Below are 23,847 nucleotides of genomic sequence, written 5' to 3'. Positions count from 1 at the left end.
TTTTGTGCACTTTCACTGATCACTGTCTTGTCTGTGTTGGTAGAAAACTTTCTTTTGTTTATCCACCCAACATCGAAGAACTGCATGGAAATGTACAACACAACTTTACAAGAGTTGTTTAATGGTCCAACTCTTTAAAAATAAAATATTTACCAAACCACATTAACAATATTTAGAATCCGATTTATCAGCTCGGGATGCATATAATAATTAATTCAGGAAACTACATAACCCGTTTCTATAAGTCCAATCGCAATACTGCAATATATCTTTTTTAAACTGTAGTTTGAATAATTCCACTGTGTGTTTAATATGGAACGCCGACTTGCTACTTCCAAATAAAAGTTTATTTTATTATAAATCATTTGTAAGTGGAATTAGATCTACAATTTAAAGTACATATGAAGTCATCGTCGCATATATAGTTAAAGTGCAAATATTAACATTAAAATCCTAAGATTTCGCTAAAGCAGCCGCCGTCAACATACAAATATTGATCCTGTTAGCCGTCAAAATATTATATGGTTTTACGCCACACCAAAGTAAAGAAACGTTGATGTGTAGCGACACAAATTTCAATAAAAGCTGAAAGTCAATTCCAAAACCAATACGACATTATAAGCATGTTCCTGAATATATACGTATAAATATGCTGCAGTCTATATATACAGTATGTTTCAGTGTTGCAGAAGATGTGTTTTTGTGTTTGTGGTGTACGGTACTTTTGGATTGTCAAAAAATCCATAAAATTCTGCAATATAAACTATAATTTTGTTGGCTATTGCTTTATTAAATGGCTATTGGCTATTGCTTTATTAAACTATTTTGTTTTGTTAATTTGGCGGTGGAAGGTATAGAATATTAGCCGTACTCCAACCAATCCCGCTTATGAAACCTAATTATCTAATTATGTAGTAGTCTATTTTCCTTTATAGAACCTCGCATTGTTCGGCCTCTTTAGACTTTAGGCCTATATTCTTTACGACGGGTTTGATTAGTTTGTGTTTTAATGTTTTTCACCCACTCGGTTGCCTTTGTCAGTTAATTGGCACGTGATTCCTATACAGCTCTATGGAGCAGTGACTGATTTGAAATCTTTACTTCTGTGTGTTTGGTGTATTGAAACATTTTTGGATTAAACGTTTGAACAACTAGGATTATTAGAATTTTCTGCAAAGACTCAAGTATAGTAGTAGTAGTAGAAGTAGTATAACCTTTATACTTCAAAGTACAAACGATGCGTAAGACCACGGCACTTATAGGTCTACAGATTTTAAAGCAGTTTGAAATCACTTACAGATAAAAAAAAGTGATAAAAATAGAATTGTGTGTAAAAGTTTGGCGGGAAATTTTACTTGGCCCAATATTGAATTGGTTGGGCGGGTCTTGAAATACGTTCGAGATTTATCGCAGAATAAACACCAGTCCTAGAGAAAGTTTGGAAAGATCAGCAAGATATAAGAGGCAAAATCTTCATTCCAATTTTATTTTTTCTTAAATGCTTATTACGATAAGTATAGCTTTGGAATGCTTGGCAATGTTTTCCGAAGCCTTTGTTTGTATGCACAAAGCAGTAAATCTATATTTACGTTAACATTATTCTAAAGCACTTCACCGTTACAAAATCGTCGTAATCGGACGAGCAAACATTTTAACTGACTGCGCGGGAAGTTGAAAAGCCAATGCAACCAACCATATCCATTGAAGCGCAAACTCGCAACGATTTGGCAATAATATTCACCTTTTTGCTGTGCCTTTTGCATTTGCTTCGTATTGCTGCAAGTCTTGAAATTGACCGATCTAATGCGTTATTGTTGTTGTAATGGTATTAATTTCTCACTGTTGTCAACAAGGCATATATGCTGTTACATAATGATATGAGCATCGACGATGCAAACTTGTTCGCAAAGTGTAATGGCTGTGGTTAATTTTATTTACAGTACTTTCAGTAATGTTAAAAACTTTTCATGACCACTGTAACGATATATTTTTCTTATTTCAATTTGCGTTTACTGTCTGACTAGTTACTTATGTAATTGTGAGTTTCACAGTATCAGTTTACTGCGCTTTTCATTGTTTTGAAAATAAGGTTAGACCCTATACCGTTTTGCTTCCTTCGTATTATTTTATTTCTCGCCTATATGTTTTTCACAGTTGTGAGTTGATTTTCCTTGTGTTTCTATGCCTTTGTTCGCACGCAAGTGTTACTTGCTTGGGCCTAAGGCCGTCACTCTGATTTCGTTGACCCCTCGGTTGATTAGATCCCCGTGCTACATGCTAGAATGGGAAGGGTTACCGACGTTGATATGATGGATTGCCAGATGTGACCGGCTGGGGTACTGACGTTTTGTCAGTTGTATCTCCTGAACAAGTATTTTAGTGGATAGCCAGTAGTTAACGTTCCATTCCTTGTTCCCGTTTTGTTAAATGGTGGGATTGACCTAGTGAGTTCTTGCAGTAGTGATTGAAGACAGCCCGGTTGTTGCGGCAGCAGTTACCTCAGTAAGAACCTGGCAGTGTACTACAGACTTATCCGTTACCAAATTGGCGAGCGCGCCAGGATCGAGATCGCAATATTATGGCTTTCAGTATACAGTCCTGAATCTACTTCGATATTTGACCGGGGGAAATTTTGACGTATTCGTGACAGCATTCAGCGCACATGTTGAAGCTCTCAAGGCTGATGAAAAAGCGAAGAAGTCTATGTTGGTTTCGTCCTTCGTTCGGTATTTCATTATGGATGTTTAAAGTCGGGACGCTTCCATCTTATACGCATTGGAATTGGAGAAGATCATAAAGACGGCTTTTGCAAGACCTTTAACATCATTTTAAAGCCACCATACCAGAAAGAATTAATTAAAATTTTAATAAGTTACATTTGTGTATAGAATTTCATGATGTGTTTAATCCTGAGTCAACGCCACATATATACGATCAGATTTTGAGTTCAAATACAATAAAGGATAAACTATAATAGTGCTTTAAAGGCAGCATTTGTTCTTTCAGTGTGGAAAAGTTTGTTAGGATTTAAACATTGAAGCTACTACATGTTTATGTTATAGTCAATATAGGCTATGGGCTGATTCACTTAACGAGGTAAAAGTATATGTACAAGTGTCGCATCGTTTCGTATTTGTCGTCACAGTTTGTTATGTATATATAGGAAATGATTAAAATCTTTCATGCAAATGAAGAAATAAATCTGGAACTAGAAACAACTCGTTTTGTAAATTTGCTTATAAGACTTTGCCGGAAATCATCTTCAACCATCTTTTTTCAAAGTACGCGGTGTTTCATTTCGTTATGGGATACTGTCTTATACAACTATGTAGAATATACACTCCGTTATAATTATAAAACGTTTTACAGCAAGGATATGATACTCGTTGTAAATCCAAGTATCATTTTTGTCCGAGAGCTTGGTCAAAACAAAAATTATTTGCAAGCTTAACGTTTACTAATAGTTCGTTCGATTGAGCTTAAATAAAAGTGAAATCTTTTCGCGAAAATGTCTGTGTTAACATAACTATTAAAAGATCCTAAAAGTAAACACAAGGTTATGTATCTTGCAACCATAAAGTGAAAAATAAAACGCAAATCAAAGTACCAAGTATAAGCAAAACATTATCTGCACAATCATTGTCAAAATTTCTTATTAAATCATCTTGTTTTAAACAAACTGTACTAAATCAGAGTAAGTAAGAAATCATTAAAGTTCAATAAAAATACACTACATGTAACTGTATATAGTATTTTCAAACCCACACATTTGCAAATAGTGGCATTGGACACAATGTTTATACACACTGTCTTAAAGCGACTGACTCCAGTAGAATTCCCCAGTTGCAAATCCAACTGGTTTCCGTCATTTACTGCGATAGAGGAGGTGGTAGCATCCGCACACCACACAAAAATCATCGGTAAAATTGTTGTTTTTATATTTCGTCATTACTGTCAAAAAACCCGATCTAAAAGGAACAATGCGTAACTTGGTTAATTAACATTGATTCATAATAACTTATGAAACGTATCTGTTCTTTATCGTTGTTGCGTGTTATTGTTAAGCTTGTGTGACGTAAATATTTTCAAAACAATCTTCGACGTCTACAGGTACCAAAAGTTATGGTGTCATCGTCTTGTACGTAACAGCACTTGGGCTTCTTATACATGTTGGCATATTTGAGCAGAGTCAGGCTACTTCCGTACCTTGAGCATCTAGCAGCATGGTATTAAACACCACTTAGCTTATTATGTATTTTGTTTAACACGAGAGGTTTGGCGATTGAAGTATGGCGCATCACTACAGTGTAGAACGAAAAAACACTTAAATTAAGGTTTAAAAAACTATACCGACAAAAACCCATAAGTAAGATTATTATAACAGCAAACAAAGTAAGTTCAGCTGCAAGCTTGAAGTTAATTGAAGTCAAATGAACACTCCATATACCGAATTTAATTGCACTCTGCGCTTGAAAATAGTAACTTGCTGGTGTCACAATAAACACAAAATACAATTACGTAAATACAAAATACAATTACGTATGAGCAGAAGCACGATAGAGAACTAAACTCATAACAATCACCAGCGGGGGGATAAATCTCGGAAATTGGTAAGGATGTGCCGAACCCGAGCTCTAATGCTCGACTCAACGTCATCGTTTTTCAGCGTTCCCTCGAACCCGAGCTTTACTTTTGGTTTTACACGAACGTTTGCGTTTTCGATTAAAAAAACAAAACGTAATAATTATTCTATTTTTTTGCTATCGGGAATAGTTTCTAATCTTACTGTGCCCGTTGTAACTTCAAAATTTTAGTGGAATATACAAAACAGTGTATGATTTTGAAAGATAACTTTGTGAAATATAGTTTCTGTTGCTACATCAATAAAGAAGAACGGTATATTGTACGTATACCTTTCACAAAGGCTTTCAATGTAACCAACAGTATATCGATAAAGACTCTTCTGCTTTCACAAATCAGTTTTTTGTTTATTTTATTGTTCATGTGTTCGTGCTCGGTTTCGGGCTCGCACAAGCTTTGAATTCGAAAGCTTGGGTTCGCACGAGAACAAGTTTTTCACATTTTTTTACATTTTTCTACAACCCCAGTATTGGTTCATTTAAGTTATCATAAATAACAAAAGAGCGTTATTTTTCTGCATTGGCCGTCAAGATATTGTCTTAGTTTTAATAAACTTAATTTACTACAATTTGAAAACAATTCTTTCGTCTTGTTAGTTTAAACCAGTTCTTACCGCACAGCACATCATTATAGCAACTGATTGCATTGCTAGTCCACAAATAGATAACTATTTTTAATCTTTTAGCATATTGTGAGCGTGTTTGAGGCAGCATAATAAAACAAGACTTGTAAATTGAATAATAATAAAGAAATTCTTGTATAGAGACAAACAAGCCCGGAGAGATTTGCATTTATGCTCTTTTACAAAACTAAATCTACTAAAATCGCATCGTTATGACGAGACTATTATATTGTTATAATGTTGTATTAACAACAATACACAGCACCTCCATATAAGGCTCAAGTTGTGTTTTGCATGTTTTGCTACACTGTCATCGTTGGCAGATTTTTGATACACCAACGACATTATCAAATTTTTGTGCAGTTGGTAAGGAGGACATACCTTTATTTTCTAATTTGAACGATTATGAGGGGCGTGGTCGTCATTTTCCTACTCTTAGCAATATGTCAGTGCAATGTTCGAGTCACATCGCAAGAGTGTTCTGAGAGCCAACCTTGCCCATTTGTGGGTAAGTATTATAAACATATAAAATAGAACATGAATCTTCTCACAGTACAGTACACACTTGTTAAAGTACTGTTGCGTTAATTAATGTTATTTAAGTTTTGTAGACCAAATACTATCTTTGTGATATATTTTGTAATTGAAAAATTTCTTTCATGAACCACATAGGGGGAGATCTGTTCAACTTATCTCTTTCGGGACCAATGTCGGATCTTGTGTCGTCTGATGGGTTTTTGGAAGTGGACTTGACTGTAGCAGTAAACCCGGTAGTTATAGAGTGGTTGACTTTGTTCAGAAGAACATACAATGGAGGTTTCCCAGGTCCAGTATGGCGTTTTAAGCCTGGTGACACAGTGATGGTAAATTTGGTAAGTGAGATATCTGCAATCCCTAATAAGCAAAAGGTTAATTCAATTATTTTTTCCAGTTTTGTCTTTAAAAATAAAAACCAAAATTTATCGCTTTTAAGATTGGACAAAATATTATTTTCTTTTTGTAAAAGAAAAATCTAATTTAGATAAATACATTGGAATATCGTGACAGCAGTAACAGTTTTAATGAGCTAAGGTTCCCTAACACCACAAACTTGCATACGCATGGACTGCATATCAGTAGCGAGGTATGTACAGTAGCTGAGAGCTCGTTTGTTTTCTGTTACGTTATTGATATTGTTTGACTTCTTTTATATTTACTACTTGTAGGAACCTCAGGATGACGTTTTTATCCACGTAAACCCAGAGGAAACTTTCACTTATGAATACCAAATCGATTCACAACACCCAGCTGGAACCTATTGGTACCATCCTCATTTGCACGGAAGCACCTTGTTTCACGTAAATACCGCAACAAAAAAGCAGGAAAATCAAAATATCAGATTTTAAAGATAATTTTTTACTTGTCATGCTTATGTTGCATCGGTGCATGATAAACAGCGCTTGTATATAAACTTTATTAGGTACACAGCGGGATGGCGGGCATGATCATCGTGGAGGATAATCCTAATCCTTCCATAACTCCTCAGCATCTCCTGGATGTCTCGTGCCCCGAAAATTGTCATCACGAAGTGAGACTCCTGTTTCAACCGACTTTACTCTACGCCGATAATTACTTCCCAAGCTTTCCGTTTATCGAAAATAGGATGAACGTCAACGATTCATTTCAGTAAAGTTTTAGCTTTTTAAATTTGTATCGAATTGAACTTGATTGTATTAATTATCAGCAACTGAAAAAATTATTGTTTTAATCTTTTAGTTTTAATTGTCAAATTTAATTGTTTTAATTTAATTTTAATTTAATTGTTTTAATTTAATTATCAATAGAGTGTTCAACAAAGTTTACACATACAAGGTTTTAAGTAAAATATGATCTGTATAGGATGAGCGACACATTAAAAGACTGGCTAAAAAACAATGAGGTTGATTATTTTACCACCAACGGACAACTTTGGCCCGAAATAACTTTTCAAGCTGGTCAGATGAAGTAAAAGCAAGATGCTTTCATTTGTTTTGCCAACTTAGAAGCAAATTATATAATTAAGAAAAACTGAAAATTTTAGATATTAACTATATTTTTAACGTTAACAAGAATAAGCTTGTGGCAGAAAAAAAGTGGTTTCAAACCTTTGTAAAAGGACCCTATACTGGTATGAAAGATAAAAAAGTAAAAGACAAGCATAAATATAAGGTTTTAAACATATTTGCCCAGCATGAATTATCACAACATGAGTTTCAGTGAGCGGTTTACCCATGAGTAGGCCTATATCCTTTCGTGAATGACTTCCTGCTATGAAACAAAAGATTGATTGTTTTAAAGTGCGCATAATATCGAAGGTTCAAAATTTGACTGTTTGAGAAACCTTGATGAAAATGCCAAAGACCGTCCTGCCTACTTCTATGAAATTTAACACTTAATTTTTTCCATACAAGTGTCAGCTTGGTTTCTATAGATTCTTATGTATATACCATGGCAAAACAATTTCGCAATAATTATACGGATGGTTATTCCCATTTCAGCTGAGATCAGTAAAATCACCTGATGACGATGTATCAATGGGAGGTATGCAGCAATACCAAGGCAAGCTCCTGACTATAAAAATCAACGGAACACAAACCTCAACTGTCATACCGACATCGCTTCCCGCAAAACAATCTTTTGTGTCTGATTTTCGAAATTTGACGGAAGACGAAGTGAGACTATAACGAATATTTCTTTATAAGATGTACTTTTATTCAAGCATTTTTGAAAATTTATTCATCAAAATTAAAAAACAACAAAGTTAAAAATCACCTCTACAAAGTCATTTCAAAAAAGTTGTTCTTCTTTAGGTAACTGGACGATTTGTTATCGAAGTTGGACCAGATTTGACGTTGAACAGGGAAAGATTTCAATCGAAAACAAATTTTAGGTATAGTACTCTATTACAATGGTCTATGTTAATTGTTTTTATCCTGAACGTTTGTCTTTGCAACAACTTCTGAAATAAGCTTTTAAATGTAGTTTACTATTTAATTTTTACCTCTTTATATGAACATTTGCTCTTACCAAAAAGAAGGTATGTGACCGAAACCAGTCAGCTTTAAAAAGGTTATGTGTTTATCTACATGCAGTTGTATTGCTTTTAGTAAACTCTTGGTACTCGAAAACCATTTGAACATCACCCTATACTCTATAAAATTACACAAGTGCATAAATGCACAAATCACTGGCAGCAGAGTGACCTATACCAATTGTCAAACTTCTTTTGATTTTTTAATTGTTATAGATTTGTAGCGAACTTAGACACTGTTCAGGAATGGTACATCATCAATACTGCTACGTCAGCCCATCCAATTCACATTCACGTGAATAATTTTCAGGTAGTCTATAAAGATTTTTTATGGTATAGTGTTTTTTTAGTTATAATTTAGTTTTATTTTCAATTTCAAAATGTTGAAATTATCTCTAACATGATTTCGTTATCGTTCAGTTAACGATGTAGACAACGACTATAGACACACGTGCATATGTATACACCTATACGGAAAAATAACAATGTTGTGTAAATAAAGCAAGTTTCGCTTAAGGCTTTTTTCTGGGTTTTCAAAAATGTTTTGTAAAATTTCTTGTAATAAAAAACATTTCAGGTCATCAGTTACAACAACTACACTGGACCAATTGGAGCCAAGGTGATGGAAAACAAAGTCTTTTTTGATCAGAATAAACAACAATGTGATCGCCAGTACGAAAACTTCAACAAAAGTAAACACATAGAAGCACGTTTTTATACGTTTTCTATCAAAGTGGTATTTTTAGAAGTCGATCGAGAAAAATCAAACGATTTTGCAAATATCTGTTCATTCCACAATCTACATTGTAGCTCATAAATATAATTGCGTGTAAATTTTTTTTAGGCATACAGGCTATGTTACCTGATAATGATTATAACAAATGGTTGAAGTATCGAGGCCATGCGCAGCGCTGGAGAGATATGGAAAGTCATCCTAATGGAACTTTGGGCTATTCACCAAGTGGAATTTTCCATGACGTAATTCTTGTCCCACCGTTTAGTAATATTACGGTAAGAATATTTCGCGTTATATTTGCCGACTTGCTTCCATCTATAAAACTCTGTATTTTCATGTTATTATAATCGCGTTTTATAAAATTATCCTCCTAATTACTTATTTTGATACTATTAATATTTTGCATATTTCGCATTGAAGATTCGATTCCGAACGGATCGTTTTATTGGTACCGTGGTCATTCACTGTCACATTCTATATCACGAAGATCAGGGTATGATGATGGTTACAAAGATCGTACCAGCCGGTAAGATACTTTATTGAAAAAACTATCACAGCAGATCAGGCCTAATTAACAGAAATTGTTTAGGGTGTTGTTTCTTTTTATTTTTGAAATCAAAATTAGAATAATATTATCACCAAATTAAATACATAATACCTGGCTTGAATAATTCTATCAAAGCAATAAGGTATCAAAACTTTTTTGTACACATTTAGCTATTTTATTCCATCCCTTAATTTAGTGTTGCAATAGCTTTAATGTTGTTTTCATGTTAACTTCATTCGGTTGATCGACTTAATATGGGTTTTCTACCACGCTCCTTTCTACCGCATTTGTAACGAATTGATTAAAATTTTCAAGGAGCCAATACTACTGGCGCACACATTAAGTCCGGCGATGCTTATCCAGGGCAGTGCAGCAAATGCGACCCGTTTCCATTCAACCAGGTTGTCGGAGAATGTTCAGGATCAAGGAGGAAACATTTCAACATCATCATCTTGGTGACAGGTGTCCTGGCTACCTTTATTCTTTTCATTGTCACTGAATAACATTAAATGTATACAGTGATCTGCATTCTTGTGCTTATGCACATTTGTTTGTGAGCGCTCTGAATTGTTCGATTCAAAATCGCTTGTAAGCACTTTATAGTACAGTCGACTCCGCTTAATTCGGACACTTTGGTTCCGCTCACTTTTGGCCGAATTAAGCGGAGAAATAGCTTTGTCCGAATTAAGCGGAAAATCAATTGTTCGTTTCATGGTCATGCATAAAGGCAAAAAACGCATTTAAAATACTGTACTGTTGCGTAATAAATGAATTGCAGCTGCGCTATACTGCAGTAACTGGCACTGATCGCATAAAACGTCTTCGTTTACTTTAGTAAGCAATTTCACTTTTTCTGCTAAACTTTTCTGTACAATTTTGTCCTACAAGATGGACGCAATTGTACCGAAGTAAAAGCGACTTTGAAGCTGGCACGGCGTTATATGAGTTCATTGTTGATTGTTACTGCATGAATCGTCATTGTTTCACCATAATCACTCATAATGCAATTGCATCTTGTGTTAAAACGAAGGAAGTACTGTTTATTGTGTAATAACTAATAACCTAACGATGGAATTGCGAACCTGTGTCCGAATTAAGCGGAGAATTGTCCGAATTAACAGAAGTTTTTTACGTTCAATTTTTACTTTTGTTCCGTTCCCGAGCATTTTGGCCGAATAAAGCGGTTGTCCGGGTTATCCGGTGTCCGAATTAAGCGGATTCGACTGTAATTACTTTTTCTGCTGTTTTCTTATATCCTTGGAAACATTATTGTAAATAACAAAAAATATCACTTCTTTGTAGTCTTTGTATTTACGTTAATTAATAATGCTGGTATATACAGCGATGTATATAGCTGAAAATAATATAGAAAAAGAGAATTTGAAAAATGTTTTCAGATTGCTACATTAATAAATAAAATATCTTAATCATTTTGTTATTAAGTTTATGTTTGTTGCAAGGACAGAAAGCTGACTGCTTGATATTCTGGGGAGGAATAGTTTTAAATAGCATTTATTAATATTCACTAACTTATAGCTATATTTATTAAGTCTTCCATTAAGTATTCACGGCCGAAAAACGTAGGTTTATAATTTGTTTTAGATATCTTCATAAATTATTGGCAGATTATCGAAAAATTATGTTAAGGGAAAATTGTCTAAATGCGTTTCTACCGAAAATAAAAATTCTTTGCGCGCCACCATTATTAGTATATAGGATATTGTAAAACAAGGGATATATGAACAAAATTAAGTGAAACAATTAATTTACTAAGCAGTTTTTACCAAAAGTGACACATTGAATTCCACCAAGTTCGGCCATCATTGAGATCTAAAGAAACGCCGGCAAAAAATTTAACGTGATTTTGTCCCAGAAAAACATAAGAAACCTCACTAATATTTTCCAAAGGCTTATAAGCTTTCCGCAATTTTTTCGTTTTTGCTATAAACTTGCTTGCGTGTATGCATGGTTATTATTTTTACTGACTTTTGATGAAACCTGGGTTGCAAATTGCTATGATGTACAGCAAAGCGATTGACAAAAGGAAACACATTACATCTTGTGTCCGCGTTTACACGTGAACAATGAAAAGAGTTTAGAAAAAACTCGTGAAAAAAACGAAGGAATGTGGGTTGGGATCGGTTCTAGTCTGTGTTGGCTGGCACCTGCAGCATATACTTGCAATTATTGATTGGGTTTAGGCTAAAGGCTAGGTTGAACAGTAACTATAGTCCGACATATAATCCAAAGCGGAAAGTTAATCACCTGTACGCACGAGATTTATCAGCGTTCACGCCGAAATTTTCATTCCAATTAAGCTACATGATGTTTCCGTTCTCTTTGACTGGATAATCACCTTCAGTGCGGTATATTCGTCAAATTGCAAACTTATTGGTTCAAGTTAAGTGCAGCAAAAACAATAACCGCCGTTCTGAAAAGTTTTTCAAGCAAATTAAGTTAGTAAAGGTATTTATATCTTAAATATTCAGTAATAGGCGAACCGGGAAATTAATTTAGAAAGATGAAACTGCCTTTTTATCCTAATCTGCTGAATAAATTTGTGCAGCCCAACAAATCAATGCATTCCTAATATAATTTATTGAGAGCTGTAATTGTCATTCTTGTAATGCAGTCACCAGTCCACTGCGGTTTCAAATGCAAGCGAAACGTTGAGTTTGAGTCTTCATTATACGCTAAACATCTGACATATTACGGCCAGTACAAGCAAGCCTGAGTGCACGAACCGTAGTTCCACTCCAATTGCTTTTCACAGGCTTCCGCAAACTTCTTTAAAAGATGCTGTATAAGGCTCTTTGTTTTATTTAGATTGTATTCTTTACTGCAGTCAACCAGTGATTCTATTTTTGAGGAAAGGATAATCCCAGAATTTGCCAGAAAGAACAAAGACAGTTATTAGGCACTTAGAAATTTTTCGTTACCACTACTCGAAAGGCTAAACTAATTGCTAAACAAGATTACATATTTAGTTTGTAATATGTAGGCTAATTCATGTGTAATTTTACAGAATAACAAATCAAAACATAGTATGATGACCAAGAAAAAGATTTTGCTTATTGCAACACTTTTAAGTGCCTTTTTGTGTTTGCTTTATCTCTTTTTCATTTCTGCTCTTACAAAAATAAAAAAGCATCATGCCATCTCAGCATGGGCAAGAAGAAACGAAAGGAATGGAGCCAGTAACGTCTTAGCCTAAGCCCGCTGCCAATCGATTTACAAATTTTATGCTTAACTTCACTTCTCAATCGTAGAGTGGTCTTCTCTACTTTAATAAATCAATGAGACTTGCCACTTGCCAAACACAAAATATGAAAATACAATTACGTATGAGCAGAAGCAAGATAGAGAACTAAAATCATAACAGTCACTTGAAACTTACTTAAAACTCGTTGCTGAAAATAGGCTTATGAAGACCTAGAGATTCATTGTCGGAAAATTAGGTTATAGTGAGGCTGAAATATTCCATTATATCATTCTAATATAGCCTTGAGCAACGTAACAATAAGAATATTTCTACTTTTTGAGCTAAATTTATGGTTTGTGCAAACGTTTGAATAATGCTGATACGCTGCTGCTATGGTTTTTTCGAAGTTTCAAAGTATTTTTTGTGAACTAAAAAAGTCGATCCTCGCCCATTAATATATCGGCGATGTTAATATTCGCTGCCACCTTCTTAATCATGAGGACATCGGTATGGTGGCACTGGCAAAGTTTGTAAGAAAAGGTGATCTTCCAAATTTTTCACAGGAATCTCAGCATTTTTACTTTCATTCTCCAAGACCTAGCTGTTTGGCGCTTTCTTTATTCCTTCGCTTTATTGTATATTATGCCTCACAACTATTTATAAGGCTTCCATAACATGTTATCCTTTAATTTGACTGAATTTTTTATTTTTCGAATTACGTCTATGTTGCACGTATATAAACGACAGTTGCTGTACGTATAATGCATTTCTAAAAGAAAGAAGTTGGTACTTCTTAGTAGAAATTTTAGAAAACTATTATGGCAATGTTTTATAAGTTATTTGACAGGTTGGCCTGTTATAAGCTTTATTTTAGCAACGGTGACATGTAGGCCTCTCACGAGTTTAGTAAAGTCTACTGGATACTCAACTTGACTTTTATTAAAATAACTTGCTATGACCAGCACTTTGTTAACTTAAAGTTTTAAGGAGCCGTGTATGCTTAAATTTTGCCATTTCCATTGTTTTGTTGAACGTTCTACGTAACTGTATACAGTATAAGCTTATATTTAGGCTATACCGCTAGTGTCACTTATTCACTACACGTTGTGGTATTCCCAAGCAAACAATAGGCTAGTTTTGCGATGTACCGCTAACCAATGTTCCCTCTAATCTTTCACGAGTCTGAGCAAACACACTAACTCCCTGAGCGGTCCCTTGGACCACTGTGAGCAACATCAGACGTGCGCACTGAGGCCATTATTATGCCTTTATTTTATTTTCAACTCAGGCTGGATTTTTTTCTTGTGCGCAGCACAGATTAAATTATCTGTGCGCGGAGACCGTGTCAGCAGTGCGCATTTGCGCAGCTTAGAGGGAACATTGCCGCTAACATGATTTTCCAGTCTTGTCCGAAACGGACAATTTTAGAATTTTGTTTAACTTTTTCACCTTTGGCTATGTAATGGTAATACGGTAGTTAATCGTAGGTTACTATCAAAGTTTTCGAAGTCCACTTTTCGTATGTCAATTCTCAAATCGTTTAAAGTGATTCAGTGATGGTGTTATTAAGCTTTAGAGCAAGGGTCTCAAACTCAAATTGCTCTGGGGGCCAAATGAGGACGTGTAAAATGCCCAAGGGCCACAAGTCACAATGAAATGTCAACCAACAAGAACACAATAAGAGATAAAGCAAATGGGCTGATGATTTAAACTAGTTATTTTTTGTTCTGGCTGCTTAACTGGCAGCGTTTTTCATGGACAAGGACATCGATATTGGGCTTCAACTTGTCAGCAGAAACCAATGTCAGAGTTGCTTGCAGATGTTCATCAGTGATACGTGACCTTCCGTCAGATTTTGAATGCAGGCTACACCCCTGATAAACACAGCACATTGTGCGGTGTCGGAAAAATCTGTGCTCTCATCAGGGCAATCGAAATTGCTTCGAAGTCTTTTACCGTTGCAACTAAATCTGTGACCCTACTTGCAACTGTATTTGGTGATAAGCTTATGCCTTCAACAGTTTTTTTTTACCTGGACATAAAATGTCACTTGCTTTTACAAGGCATTCTTTTATGAACAAACCCTCGGTAAAGGGCCGTGATGACTTTGCTATCATTTCACTGATAACAAAACTCGTTTTTGCAGAATCTTCGTTGGACTGATTAATATTGGTAAAGAAACTTCTTTGTTTGCAAAATGTTGATTTTAGTTGTTTAATTTTTTCTTCTCTTACTTTGCCCTGGTAACCATCATATTTATCGCGGTGCATTGTTTCGAAGTGCCGACTGCCGACGCATGTAATACTTCTTCATAACAGCTATCTTTTGCTGGCAAATAAGGCAATGACTAGTATCTCTGACCGCGGTGATAAAAATAACTCCTACCACTTATCTTGAAAAACTCTCCTTTCGTCTGTGATTTTTCTTTTTTTCGAAGCAGAAGACATGTGTAATTTTGCTTTTTAAACTATATCAATTTATTCAATACTAGCCTAGCTTACACCTCGACAACCAATTTGAACATTATGACTAAGGCAAGTTTTTGCAACTTTTTTTTACAGCTTCCGGCAGCTTCCTAAATAGTCAGAATTTATGTAGTGTGATGTTTTAAGCTGTTTGTAGGAATTTTATATTGCAACTTTTATCAAGTATTGCGCAAAATGTGCAAAATTTTCACTGGGTCACCTTTTTTAGGCTATTGATTTTGTTAAAGTCGCCAACACTGAGTTTTGCTGCAATGCCTTGGATCAAGTTTGCAGAGCGTTAATCAATCTCGATTGGTCTTGTTCAGAGTCAGTCTAAACACTAAATTGGAACATTTAGGAGACACCCTAAATCGTGCAAGTTAAACATGACGCGAGACAGTAGAAACGCAAACTTGTGAAACTTTTATAAATGTTGTGTTACAACCATTATGGTGTAAGATATTTGAAAGTGGTTTGGAACAACAATTACACGTAAACTCTTTTTTATCAAACTTGTTCCCTCGAAGACCGATCTGGTGCAGGGAGGTTAAAACGAGACTCCGATCGCTAACTTAGCAACATAGGTAGCGTGGCCGAGCGGTGTAAGGCGCTGGTTTAAGGCACCAGTCATTTCGATGGCGTGGGTTCGAATCCCACCGCTGCGATTGGATTTACAAATTTTATGCTTAACTTCACTCCGCAATCATGGAGTGGTCTTCATTACTTTAATAAATCAATGAGATGGCCGCTTGTTAGTGTTTCGTACGTTTGAAGATGTACTGAAAATGGAATTAAGATTTCAAATCGCTTGTAAACGCGGTAGTGTGGCCGAGTGGTCTAAGGCGCTGGTTTTAGGCACCAGTCATTTCGATGACGGGGGTTCGAATCCCACCACTGCCAGTGTAATTACGGTGCGTCTTGTCAATATTTCTTCATCCCATCGCGCTGAATAGCGGCTAAGAAATATTCTTTACACACCAAGATGGCTTTCTTTACCTATCGCTTTCGCATTGTATTGGAGAAGAAAGTTAAAGTTGTAAAAGTGACACAAATTTTCAAGCTATCATTTGGAGTAAATCAACATCAAGTTTTCACTTTCGCTGGCTTGAATGGTTGGATAAAATGTAGACGCCTCTCATCAAACAATACATGAAACCAACCAACACTATGTAACACAATATCAACCTCTTCACACTTGAAATTGTTTCCTAATTCAGCCTTATCACAAATGTGCCTGTTAAATTTGAATTTTGTTGCATCAGCCTCCAAGCTTAATATTTAAATTCAAATTTGATAGCACCCATTTCCGATGTAATCTAACAAAAGAGGAGCCCGGTTAGCTCAGTCGGTAGAGCGTTGGACTTTTAATCCAACGGTCAAGGGTTCAAATCCCTTATCGGGCGCGGCTTTTACAGTATTCTGACAGAAAACTGTAAGCCAGATCTTTCGCAAAAGTTATTATTTCATCTCCAGAGCGTTAATCAATCTCGATTGGTCTTGTTCAGAGTCAGTCTAAACACTAAATTGGAACATTTAGGAGACACCCCAAATCGTGCAAGTTAAACATGACGCGAGACAGTAGAAACGCAAACTTGTGAAACTTTATAAATGTTGTGTTACAACCATTATGGTGTAAGATATTTGAAAGTGGTTTGGAACAACAATTACACGTAAACTATTTTTTATCAAACTTGTTCCCTCGAAGACCGATCTGGTGCATGGAGGTTAAAACGAGACTCCGATCGCTTACTTAGCAACATAGGTAGCGTGGCCGAGCGGTGTAAGGCGCTGGTTTAAGGCACCAGTCATTTCGATGGCGTGGGTTCGAATCCCACCGCTGCCATTGGTTTTACAAATTTTATGCTTAACTTCACTCCGCAATCATGGAGTGGTCTTCATTACTTTAATAAATCAATGAGATGGCCGCTTGTTAGTGTTTCGTACGTTTGAAGATGTACTGAAAATGTAATTAAGATTTCAAATCGCTTGTAAACGCGGTAGTGTGGCCGAGTGGTCTAAGGCGCTGGTTTTAGGCACCAGTTATTTCGATGGCGTGGGTTCGAATCCCATCACTGCCTGTGTAATTACGGTGCGTCTTGTCAATATTTCTTCATCCCATCGCGCTGAATAGCGGCTAAGAAATATTCTTTACACACCAAGATGGCTTTCGTTACCTATCGCTTTCGCATGGTATTGGAGAAGAAAGTTAAAGTTGTAAAAGTGACACAAATTTTCAAGCTATCATTTGGAGTAAATCAACATCAAGTTTTCACTTTCGCTGGCTTGAACGGTTGGATAAAATGTAGACGCCTCTCACGAAACAATACATGAAACCAACCAACACTATGTAACACAATATCAACTTCTTCACACTTGAAATTGTTTCCTAATTCAGCCTTATCACAAATGTGCCTGTTAAATTTGAATTTTGTTGCATCAGCCTCCAAGCTTAATATTTAAATTCAAATTTGATAGCACCCATTTCCGATGTAATCTAATAAAAGAGGAGCCCGGTTAGCTCAGTCGGTAGAGCGTTGGACTTTTAATCCAACGGTCAAGGGTTCAAATCCCTTATCGGGCGCGGCTTTTACAGTATTCTGACAGAAAACTGTAAGCCAGATCTTTCGCAAAAGTTATTATTTCATCTCCAGAGCGTTAATCAATCTCGATTGGTCTTGTTGAGAGTCAGTCTAAACACTAAATTGGAACATTTAGGAGACACCCCAAATCGTGCAAGTTATACATGACGCGAGAGAGTAGAAACGCAAACTTGTGAAACTTTTATAAATGTTGTGTTACAACCATTATGGTGTAAGATATTTGAAAGTGGTTTGGAACAACAATTACACGTAAACTCTTTTTTATCAAACTTGTTCCCTCGAAGACCGATCTGGTGCATGGAGGTTAAAACGAGACTCCGATCGCTTACTTAGCAAAATAGGTAGCTTGGCCGATCGGTCTAAGGCGCTGGTTTAAGGCACCAGTCATTTCGATGGCGTTGGTTCGAATCCCACCGCTGCGATTGGATTTACAAATTTTATGCTTAACTTCACTCCGCAATCATGGAGTGGTCTTCATTACTTTAATAAATCAATGAGATGGCCGCTTGTTAGTGTTTCGTACGTTTGAAGATGTACTGAAAATGGAATTAAGATTTCAAATCGCTTGTAAACGCGGTAGTGTGGCCGAGTGGTCTAAGGCGCTGGTTTTAGGCACCAGTCATTTCGATGACGGGGGTTCGAATCCCACCACTGCCAGTGTAATTACGGTGCGTCTTGTCAATATTTCTTCATCCCATCGCGCTGAATAGCGGCTAAGAAATATTCTTTACACACCAAGATGGCTTTCGTTACCTATCGCTTTCGCATTGTATTGGAGAAGAAAGTTAAATTTGTAAAAGTGACACAAATTTTCAAGCTATCATTTGGAGTAAATCAACATCAAGTTTTCACTTTCGCTGGCTTGAATGGTTGGATAAAATGTAGACGCCTCTCATCAAACAATACATGAAACCAACCAACACTATGTAACACAATATCAACCTCTTCACACTTGAAATTGTTTCCTAATTCAGCCTTATCACAAATGTGCCTGTTAAATTTGAATTTTGTTGCATCAACCTCCAAGCTTAATATTTAAATTCAAATTTGATAGCACCCATTTCCGATGTAATCTAACAAAAGAGGAGCCCGGTTAGCTCAGTCGGTAGAGCGTTGGACTTTTAATCCAACGGTCAAGGGTTCAAATCCCTTATCGGGCGCGGCTTTTACAGTATTCTGACAGAAAACTGTAAGCCAGATCTTTCGCAAAAGTTATTATTTCATCTCCAGAGCGTTAATCAATCTCGATTGGTCTTGTTCAGAGTCAGTCTAAACACTAAATTGGAACATTTAGGAGACACCCCAAATCGTGCAAGTTAAACATGACGCGAGACAGTAGAAACGCAAACTTGTGAAACTTTATAAATGTTGTGTTACAACCATTATGGTGTAAGATATTTGAAAGTGGTTTGGAACAACAATTACACGTAAACTATTTTTTATCAAACTTGTTCCCTCGAAGACCGATCTGGTGCATGGAGGTTAAAACGAGACTCCGATCGCTTACTTAGCAACATAGGTAGCGTGGCCGAGCGGTGTAAGGCGCTGGTTTAAGGCACCAGTCATTTCGATGGCGTGGGTTCGAATCCCACCGCTGCCATTGGTTTTACAAATTTTATGCTTAACTTCACTCCGCAATCATGGAGTGGTCTTCATTACTTTAATAAATCAATGAGATGGCCGCTTGTTAGTGTTTCGTACGTTTGAAGATGTACTGAAAATGTAATTAAGATTTCAAATCGCTTGTAAACGCGGTAGTGTGGCCGAGTGGTCTAAGGCGCTGGTTTTAGGCACCAGTTATTTCGATGGCGTGGGTTCGAATCCCACCACTGCCTGTGTAATTACGGTGCGTCTTGTCAATATTTCTTCATCCCATCGCGCTGAATAGCGGCTAAGAAATATTCTTTACACACCAAGATGGCTTTCGTTACCTATCGCTTTCGCATGGTATTGGAGAAGAAAGTTAAAGTTGTAAAACTGACACAAATTTTCAAGCTATCATTTGGAGTAAATCAACATCAAGTTTTCACTTTCGCTGGCTTGAACGGTTGGATAAAATGTAGACGCCTCTCACGAAACAATACATGAAACCAACCAACACTATGTAACACAATATCAACTTCTTCACACTTGAAATTGTTTCCTAATTCAGCCTTATCACAAATGTGCCTGTTAAATTTGAATTTTGTTGCATCAGCCTCCAAGCTTAATATTTAAATTCAAATTTGATAGCACCCATTTCCGATGTAATCTAATAAAAGAGGAGCCCGGTTAGCTCAGTCGGTAGAGCGTTGGACTTTTAATCCAACGGTCAAGGGTTCAAATCCCTTATCGGGCGCGGCTTTTACAGTATTCTGACAGAAAACTGTAAGCCAGATTATTCGCAAAAGTTATTATTTCATCTCCAGAGCGTTAATCAATCTCGATTGGTCTTGTTGAGAGTCAGTCTAAACACTAAATTGGAACATTTAGGAGACACCCCAAATCGTGCAAGTTATACATGACGCGAGAGAGTAGAAACGCAAAGTTGTGAAACTTTTATAAATGTTGTGTTACAACCATTATGGTGTAAGATATTTGAATGTGGTTTGGAACAACAATTACACGTAAACTCTTTTTTATCAAACTTGTTCCCTCGAAGACCGATCTGGTGCATGGAGGTTAAAACGAGACTCCGATCGCTTACTTAGCAACATAGGTAGCGTGGCCGAGCGGTCTAAGGCGCTGGTTTAAGGCACCAGTCATTTCGATGGCGTTGGTTCGAATCCCACCGCTGCCATTGGATTTACAAATTTTATGCTTAACTTCACTCCGCAATCATGGAGTGGTCTTCATTACTTTAATAAATCAATGAGATGGCCGCTTGTTAGTGTTTCGTACGTTTGAAGATGTACTGAAAATGGAATTAAGATTTCAAATCGCTTGTAAACGCGGTAGTGTGGCCGAGTGGTCGAAGGCGCTGGTTTTAGGCACCAGTCATTTCGATGACGTGGGTTCGAATCCCACCACTGCCAGTGTAATTACGGTGCGTCTTGTCATAATTTCTTCATCCCATCGCGCTGAATAGCGGCTAAGAAATATTCTTTACACACCAAGATGGCTTTCGTTACCTATCGCTTTCGCATGGTATTGGAGAAGAAAGTTAAAGTTGTAAAAGTGACACAAATTTTCAAGCTATCATTTGGAGTAAATCAACATCAAGTTTTCACTTTCGCTGGCTTGAACGGTTGGATAAAATGTAGACGCCTCTCATCAAACAATACATGAAACCAACCAACACTATGTAACACAATATCAACCTCTTCACACTTGAAATTGTTTCCTAATTCAGGCTTATCACAAATGTGCCTGTTAAATTTGAATTTTTTTGCATCAGCTTCCAAGCTTAATATTTAAATTCAAATTTGATAGCACCCATTTCCGATGTAATCTAACAAAAGAGGAGCCCGGTTAGCTCAGTCGGTAGAGCGTTGGACTTTTAATCCAACGGTCAAGGGTTCAAATCCCTTATCGGGCGCGGCTTTTACAGTATTCTGACAGAAAACTGTAAGCCAGATCTTTCGCAAAAGTTATTATTTCATCTCCAGAGCGTTAATCAATCTCGATTGGTCTTGTTGAGAGTCAGTCTAAACACTAAATTGGAACATTTAGGAGACACCCCAAATCGTGCAAGTTAAACATGACGCGAGAGAGTAGAAACGCAACGTTGTGAAACTTTTATAAATGTTGTGTTACAACCATTATGGTGTAAGATATTTGAAAGTGGTTTGGAACAACAATTACACGTAAACTCTTTTTTATCGAACTTGTTCCCTCGAAGACCGATCTGGTGCAGGGAAGTTAAAACGAAACTCCGATCGCTTACTGAGCGACATAGGTAGTGTGGCCGAGTGGTCTAAGGCGCTGGTTTTAGGCACCAGTAATTTCGATGACGTGGGTTCGAATCCCACCACTGCCAGTGTAATTACGGTGCGTCTTGTCAATATTTTTTCATCCCATCGCGCTGTATAGCGGCTAAGAAATATTCTTTACACACCAAGATGGCTTTCTTTACCTATCGCTTTCCCATGGTATTGGAGAAGAAAGTTAAAGTTGTAAAAGTGACACAAATTTTCAAGCTATCATTTGGAGTAAATCAACATCAAGTTTTCACTTTTGCTGGCTTGAACGGTTGGATAAAATGTAGACGCCTCTCATCAAACAATACATGAAACCAACCAACACTATGTAACACAATGTCAACCTCTTCACACTTGAAATTGTTTCCTAATTCAGCCTTATCACAAATGTGCCTGTTAAATTTGAATTTTGTTGCATCAGCCTCCAAGCTTAATATTTAAATTCAAATTTGATAGCACCCATTTCCGATGTAATCTAACAAAAGAGGAGCCCGATTAGCTCAGTCGGTAGAGCATTGGACTTTTAATCCAACGGTCAAGGGTTCAAATCCTATATCGGGAGCGGCTTTTACAGTATTCTGACAGAAAACTGTAAGCCAGATCTTTCGCAAAAGTTATTATTTCATCTCCAGAGCGTTAATCAATCTCGATTAGTCTTGTTGAGAGTCAGTCTAAACACTAAATTAGAACATTTAGGAGACACCCCAAATCGTGCAAGTTAAACATGACGCGAGACAGTAGAAACGCAAACTTGTGAAACTTTTATAAATGTTGTGTTACAAACATTATGGTGTAAGATATTTGAAAGTGGTTTGGAACAACAATTACAAGTAAACTCTTTTTGTATCAAACTTGTTCCCTCGAAAACCGATCTGGTGCAGGGAGGTTAAAACGAGACTCCGATCGCTTACTTAGCAACATAGGTAGCTTGGCCGATCGGTCTAAGGCGCTGGTTTAAGGCACCAGTCATTTCGATGGCGTGGGTTCGAATCCCAACGCTGCCATTGGATTTACAAATTTTATGCTTAACTTCACTCCGCAATCATGGAGTGGTCTTCATTACTTTAATAAGTCAATGAGATGGCCGCTTGTTAGTGTTTCGTACGTTTGAAGATGTACTGAAAATGGAATTAAGATTTCAAATCGCTTGTAAACGCGGTAGTGTGGCCGAGTGGTCTAAGGCAGGGCTTCCCAAACTGGGGGTCGCGACCCCGCAAGGGGTCGCGTAACGAAAGTCAGGGGTCGCAGAGCGTATACCAATTTTACACGAAGTACAAAATACAATCAAAACAAAATATCATTCCCGCCTAATCAACATTAAAACCGCCTTGAGACCAGCATTAGCAGATGTTGAGCCACGGCTGGACTTGCTTTGTAGCAGAAAGCAGTCGCACCAATCACACTGAATAAATGTGTGTGCTTTTTTTGTTTCCAGTGGCCTACATATGTGTAAAGTAGTAAGTAGGCTTTGAGTACTGGTTGCTTGAATTCAGTCTTTGCATATCAATAAATGTCACTAATGACAAAGGTATATTTCGCACTGCTAATCAATTTAAACGTGAAGGGTCGCGGAAAACTTAAGAAGTTTGAAAGGGGTCGCGAGCAAAAAAGTTTGGGAAGCCCTGGTCTAAGGCGATGGTTTTAGACACCAGTCATTTGGATGACGTGGGTTCGAATCCCACCACTGCCAGTGTATTTACGGTGCGTCTTGTCAATATTTCTTCATCCCATCGCGCTGAATAGCGGCTAAGAAATATTCTTTACACACCAAGATGGCTTTCTTTACCTATCGCTTTCGCATGGTGTTGGAGTAGAAAGTTAAAGTTGTAAAATTGACACAAATTTTCAAGCTATCATTTGGAGTAAATCAACATCAAGTTTTCACTTTCGCTGGCTTGAACGGTTGGATAAAACGTAGACGCCTCTCATCAAACAATACATGAAACCAACCAACACTATGTAACACAATATCAACCTCTTCACACTTGAAATTGTTTCCTAATTCAGCCTTATCACAAATGTGCCTGTTAAATTTGAATTTTGTTGCATCAGCCTCCAAGCTTAATATTTAAATTCAAATTTGATA

General features: G+C 36.8%; 1 protein-coding gene and 16 non-coding genes across 17 annotated transcripts; all 17 read left to right on the top strand.

Annotated features, from left to right (window-relative positions):
* The first annotated feature begins 5,633 nt into the window (after positions 1–5,633).
* LOC143470757 (multicopper oxidase mco-like) lies at positions 5,634–10,174 on the top strand. The gene is made up of 14 exons (XM_076969029.1): positions 5,634–5,771; positions 5,936–6,135; positions 6,285–6,386; positions 6,469–6,600; positions 6,723–6,928; positions 7,142–7,246; positions 7,368–7,374; positions 7,780–7,953; positions 8,092–8,171; positions 8,529–8,622; positions 8,890–9,004; positions 9,157–9,323; positions 9,469–9,574; positions 9,911–10,174. The coding sequence occupies exons 1-14, from the start codon at positions 5,669–5,671 to the stop codon at positions 10,096–10,098; spliced, it is 1,779 nt and encodes a 592-aa protein (XP_076825144.1). The 5' UTR covers positions 5,634–5,668; the 3' UTR covers positions 10,099–10,174.
* A 5,671-nt stretch (positions 10,175–15,845) lies between these two features.
* Positions 15,846–15,927, top strand: Trnal-aag (transfer RNA leucine (anticodon AAG)). The gene has a single exon. It is a non-coding gene; the product is annotated as a tRNA-Leu (tRNA).
* Positions 15,928–16,080: 153 nt separating this feature from the next.
* On the top strand, positions 16,081–16,162 carry Trnal-uag (transfer RNA leucine (anticodon UAG)). The gene has a single exon. It is a non-coding gene; the product is annotated as a tRNA-Leu (tRNA).
* A 430-nt stretch (positions 16,163–16,592) lies between these two features.
* On the top strand, positions 16,593–16,665 carry Trnak-uuu (transfer RNA lysine (anticodon UUU)). Its single transcript has one exon. It is a non-coding gene; the product is annotated as a tRNA-Lys (tRNA).
* A 358-nt stretch (positions 16,666–17,023) lies between these two features.
* Positions 17,024–17,105, top strand: Trnal-aag (transfer RNA leucine (anticodon AAG)). The gene has a single exon. It is a non-coding gene; the product is annotated as a tRNA-Leu (tRNA).
* A 153-nt stretch (positions 17,106–17,258) lies between these two features.
* On the top strand, positions 17,259–17,340 carry Trnal-uag (transfer RNA leucine (anticodon UAG)). Its single transcript has one exon. It is a non-coding gene; the product is annotated as a tRNA-Leu (tRNA).
* A 430-nt stretch (positions 17,341–17,770) lies between these two features.
* Positions 17,771–17,843, top strand: Trnak-uuu (transfer RNA lysine (anticodon UUU)). Its single transcript has one exon. It is a non-coding gene; the product is annotated as a tRNA-Lys (tRNA).
* Positions 17,844–18,437: 594 nt separating this feature from the next.
* Trnal-uag (transfer RNA leucine (anticodon UAG)) lies at positions 18,438–18,519 on the top strand. The gene has a single exon. It is a non-coding gene; the product is annotated as a tRNA-Leu (tRNA).
* A 430-nt stretch (positions 18,520–18,949) lies between these two features.
* Positions 18,950–19,022, top strand: Trnak-uuu (transfer RNA lysine (anticodon UUU)). Its single transcript has one exon. It is a non-coding gene; the product is annotated as a tRNA-Lys (tRNA).
* Positions 19,023–19,380: 358 nt separating this feature from the next.
* On the top strand, positions 19,381–19,462 carry Trnal-aag (transfer RNA leucine (anticodon AAG)). The gene has a single exon. It is a non-coding gene; the product is annotated as a tRNA-Leu (tRNA).
* A 153-nt stretch (positions 19,463–19,615) lies between these two features.
* On the top strand, positions 19,616–19,697 carry Trnal-uag (transfer RNA leucine (anticodon UAG)). Its single transcript has one exon. It is a non-coding gene; the product is annotated as a tRNA-Leu (tRNA).
* Positions 19,698–20,127: 430 nt separating this feature from the next.
* Positions 20,128–20,200, top strand: Trnak-uuu (transfer RNA lysine (anticodon UUU)). The gene has a single exon. It is a non-coding gene; the product is annotated as a tRNA-Lys (tRNA).
* Positions 20,201–20,559: 359 nt separating this feature from the next.
* Positions 20,560–20,641, top strand: Trnal-aag (transfer RNA leucine (anticodon AAG)). The gene has a single exon. It is a non-coding gene; the product is annotated as a tRNA-Leu (tRNA).
* Positions 20,642–20,794: 153 nt separating this feature from the next.
* Positions 20,795–20,876, top strand: Trnal-uag (transfer RNA leucine (anticodon UAG)). Its single transcript has one exon. It is a non-coding gene; the product is annotated as a tRNA-Leu (tRNA).
* A 430-nt stretch (positions 20,877–21,306) lies between these two features.
* Trnak-uuu (transfer RNA lysine (anticodon UUU)) lies at positions 21,307–21,379 on the top strand. Its single transcript has one exon. It is a non-coding gene; the product is annotated as a tRNA-Lys (tRNA).
* A 359-nt stretch (positions 21,380–21,738) lies between these two features.
* On the top strand, positions 21,739–21,820 carry Trnal-uag (transfer RNA leucine (anticodon UAG)). The gene has a single exon. It is a non-coding gene; the product is annotated as a tRNA-Leu (tRNA).
* Positions 21,821–22,250: 430 nt separating this feature from the next.
* Trnak-uuu (transfer RNA lysine (anticodon UUU)) lies at positions 22,251–22,325 on the top strand. The gene has a single exon. It is a non-coding gene; the product is annotated as a tRNA-Lys (tRNA).
* The last annotated feature ends 1,522 nt before the right edge of the window (positions 22,326–23,847 follow it).

This window comes from Clavelina lepadiformis, chromosome 9 (assembly GCF_947623445.1).
Source record: "Clavelina lepadiformis chromosome 9, kaClaLepa1.1, whole genome shotgun sequence".
In the NCBI taxonomy this organism is placed as follows: Eukaryota; Metazoa; Chordata; class Ascidiacea; order Aplousobranchia; family Clavelinidae; genus Clavelina; species Clavelina lepadiformis.
This window is presented reverse-complemented; position numbering and strand designations above follow the sequence as displayed.

Bases quoted from the DNA above. Each gene is read 5' to 3' on its own strand.
- LOC143470757 (XM_076969029.1), top strand. From the start codon at position 5,669: ATGAGGGGCGTGGTCGTCATTTTCCTACTCTTAGCAATATGTCAGTGC. The intron at 6,387-6,468 runs GTATGTACAGTA...TACTACTTGTAG, and splicing joins GACTGCATATCAGTAGCGAG to GAACCTCAGGATGACGTTTT. The intron at 7,954-8,091 runs GTGAGACTATAA...GTTCTTCTTTAG, and splicing joins GAAATTTGACGGAAGACGAA to GTAACTGGACGATTTGTTAT.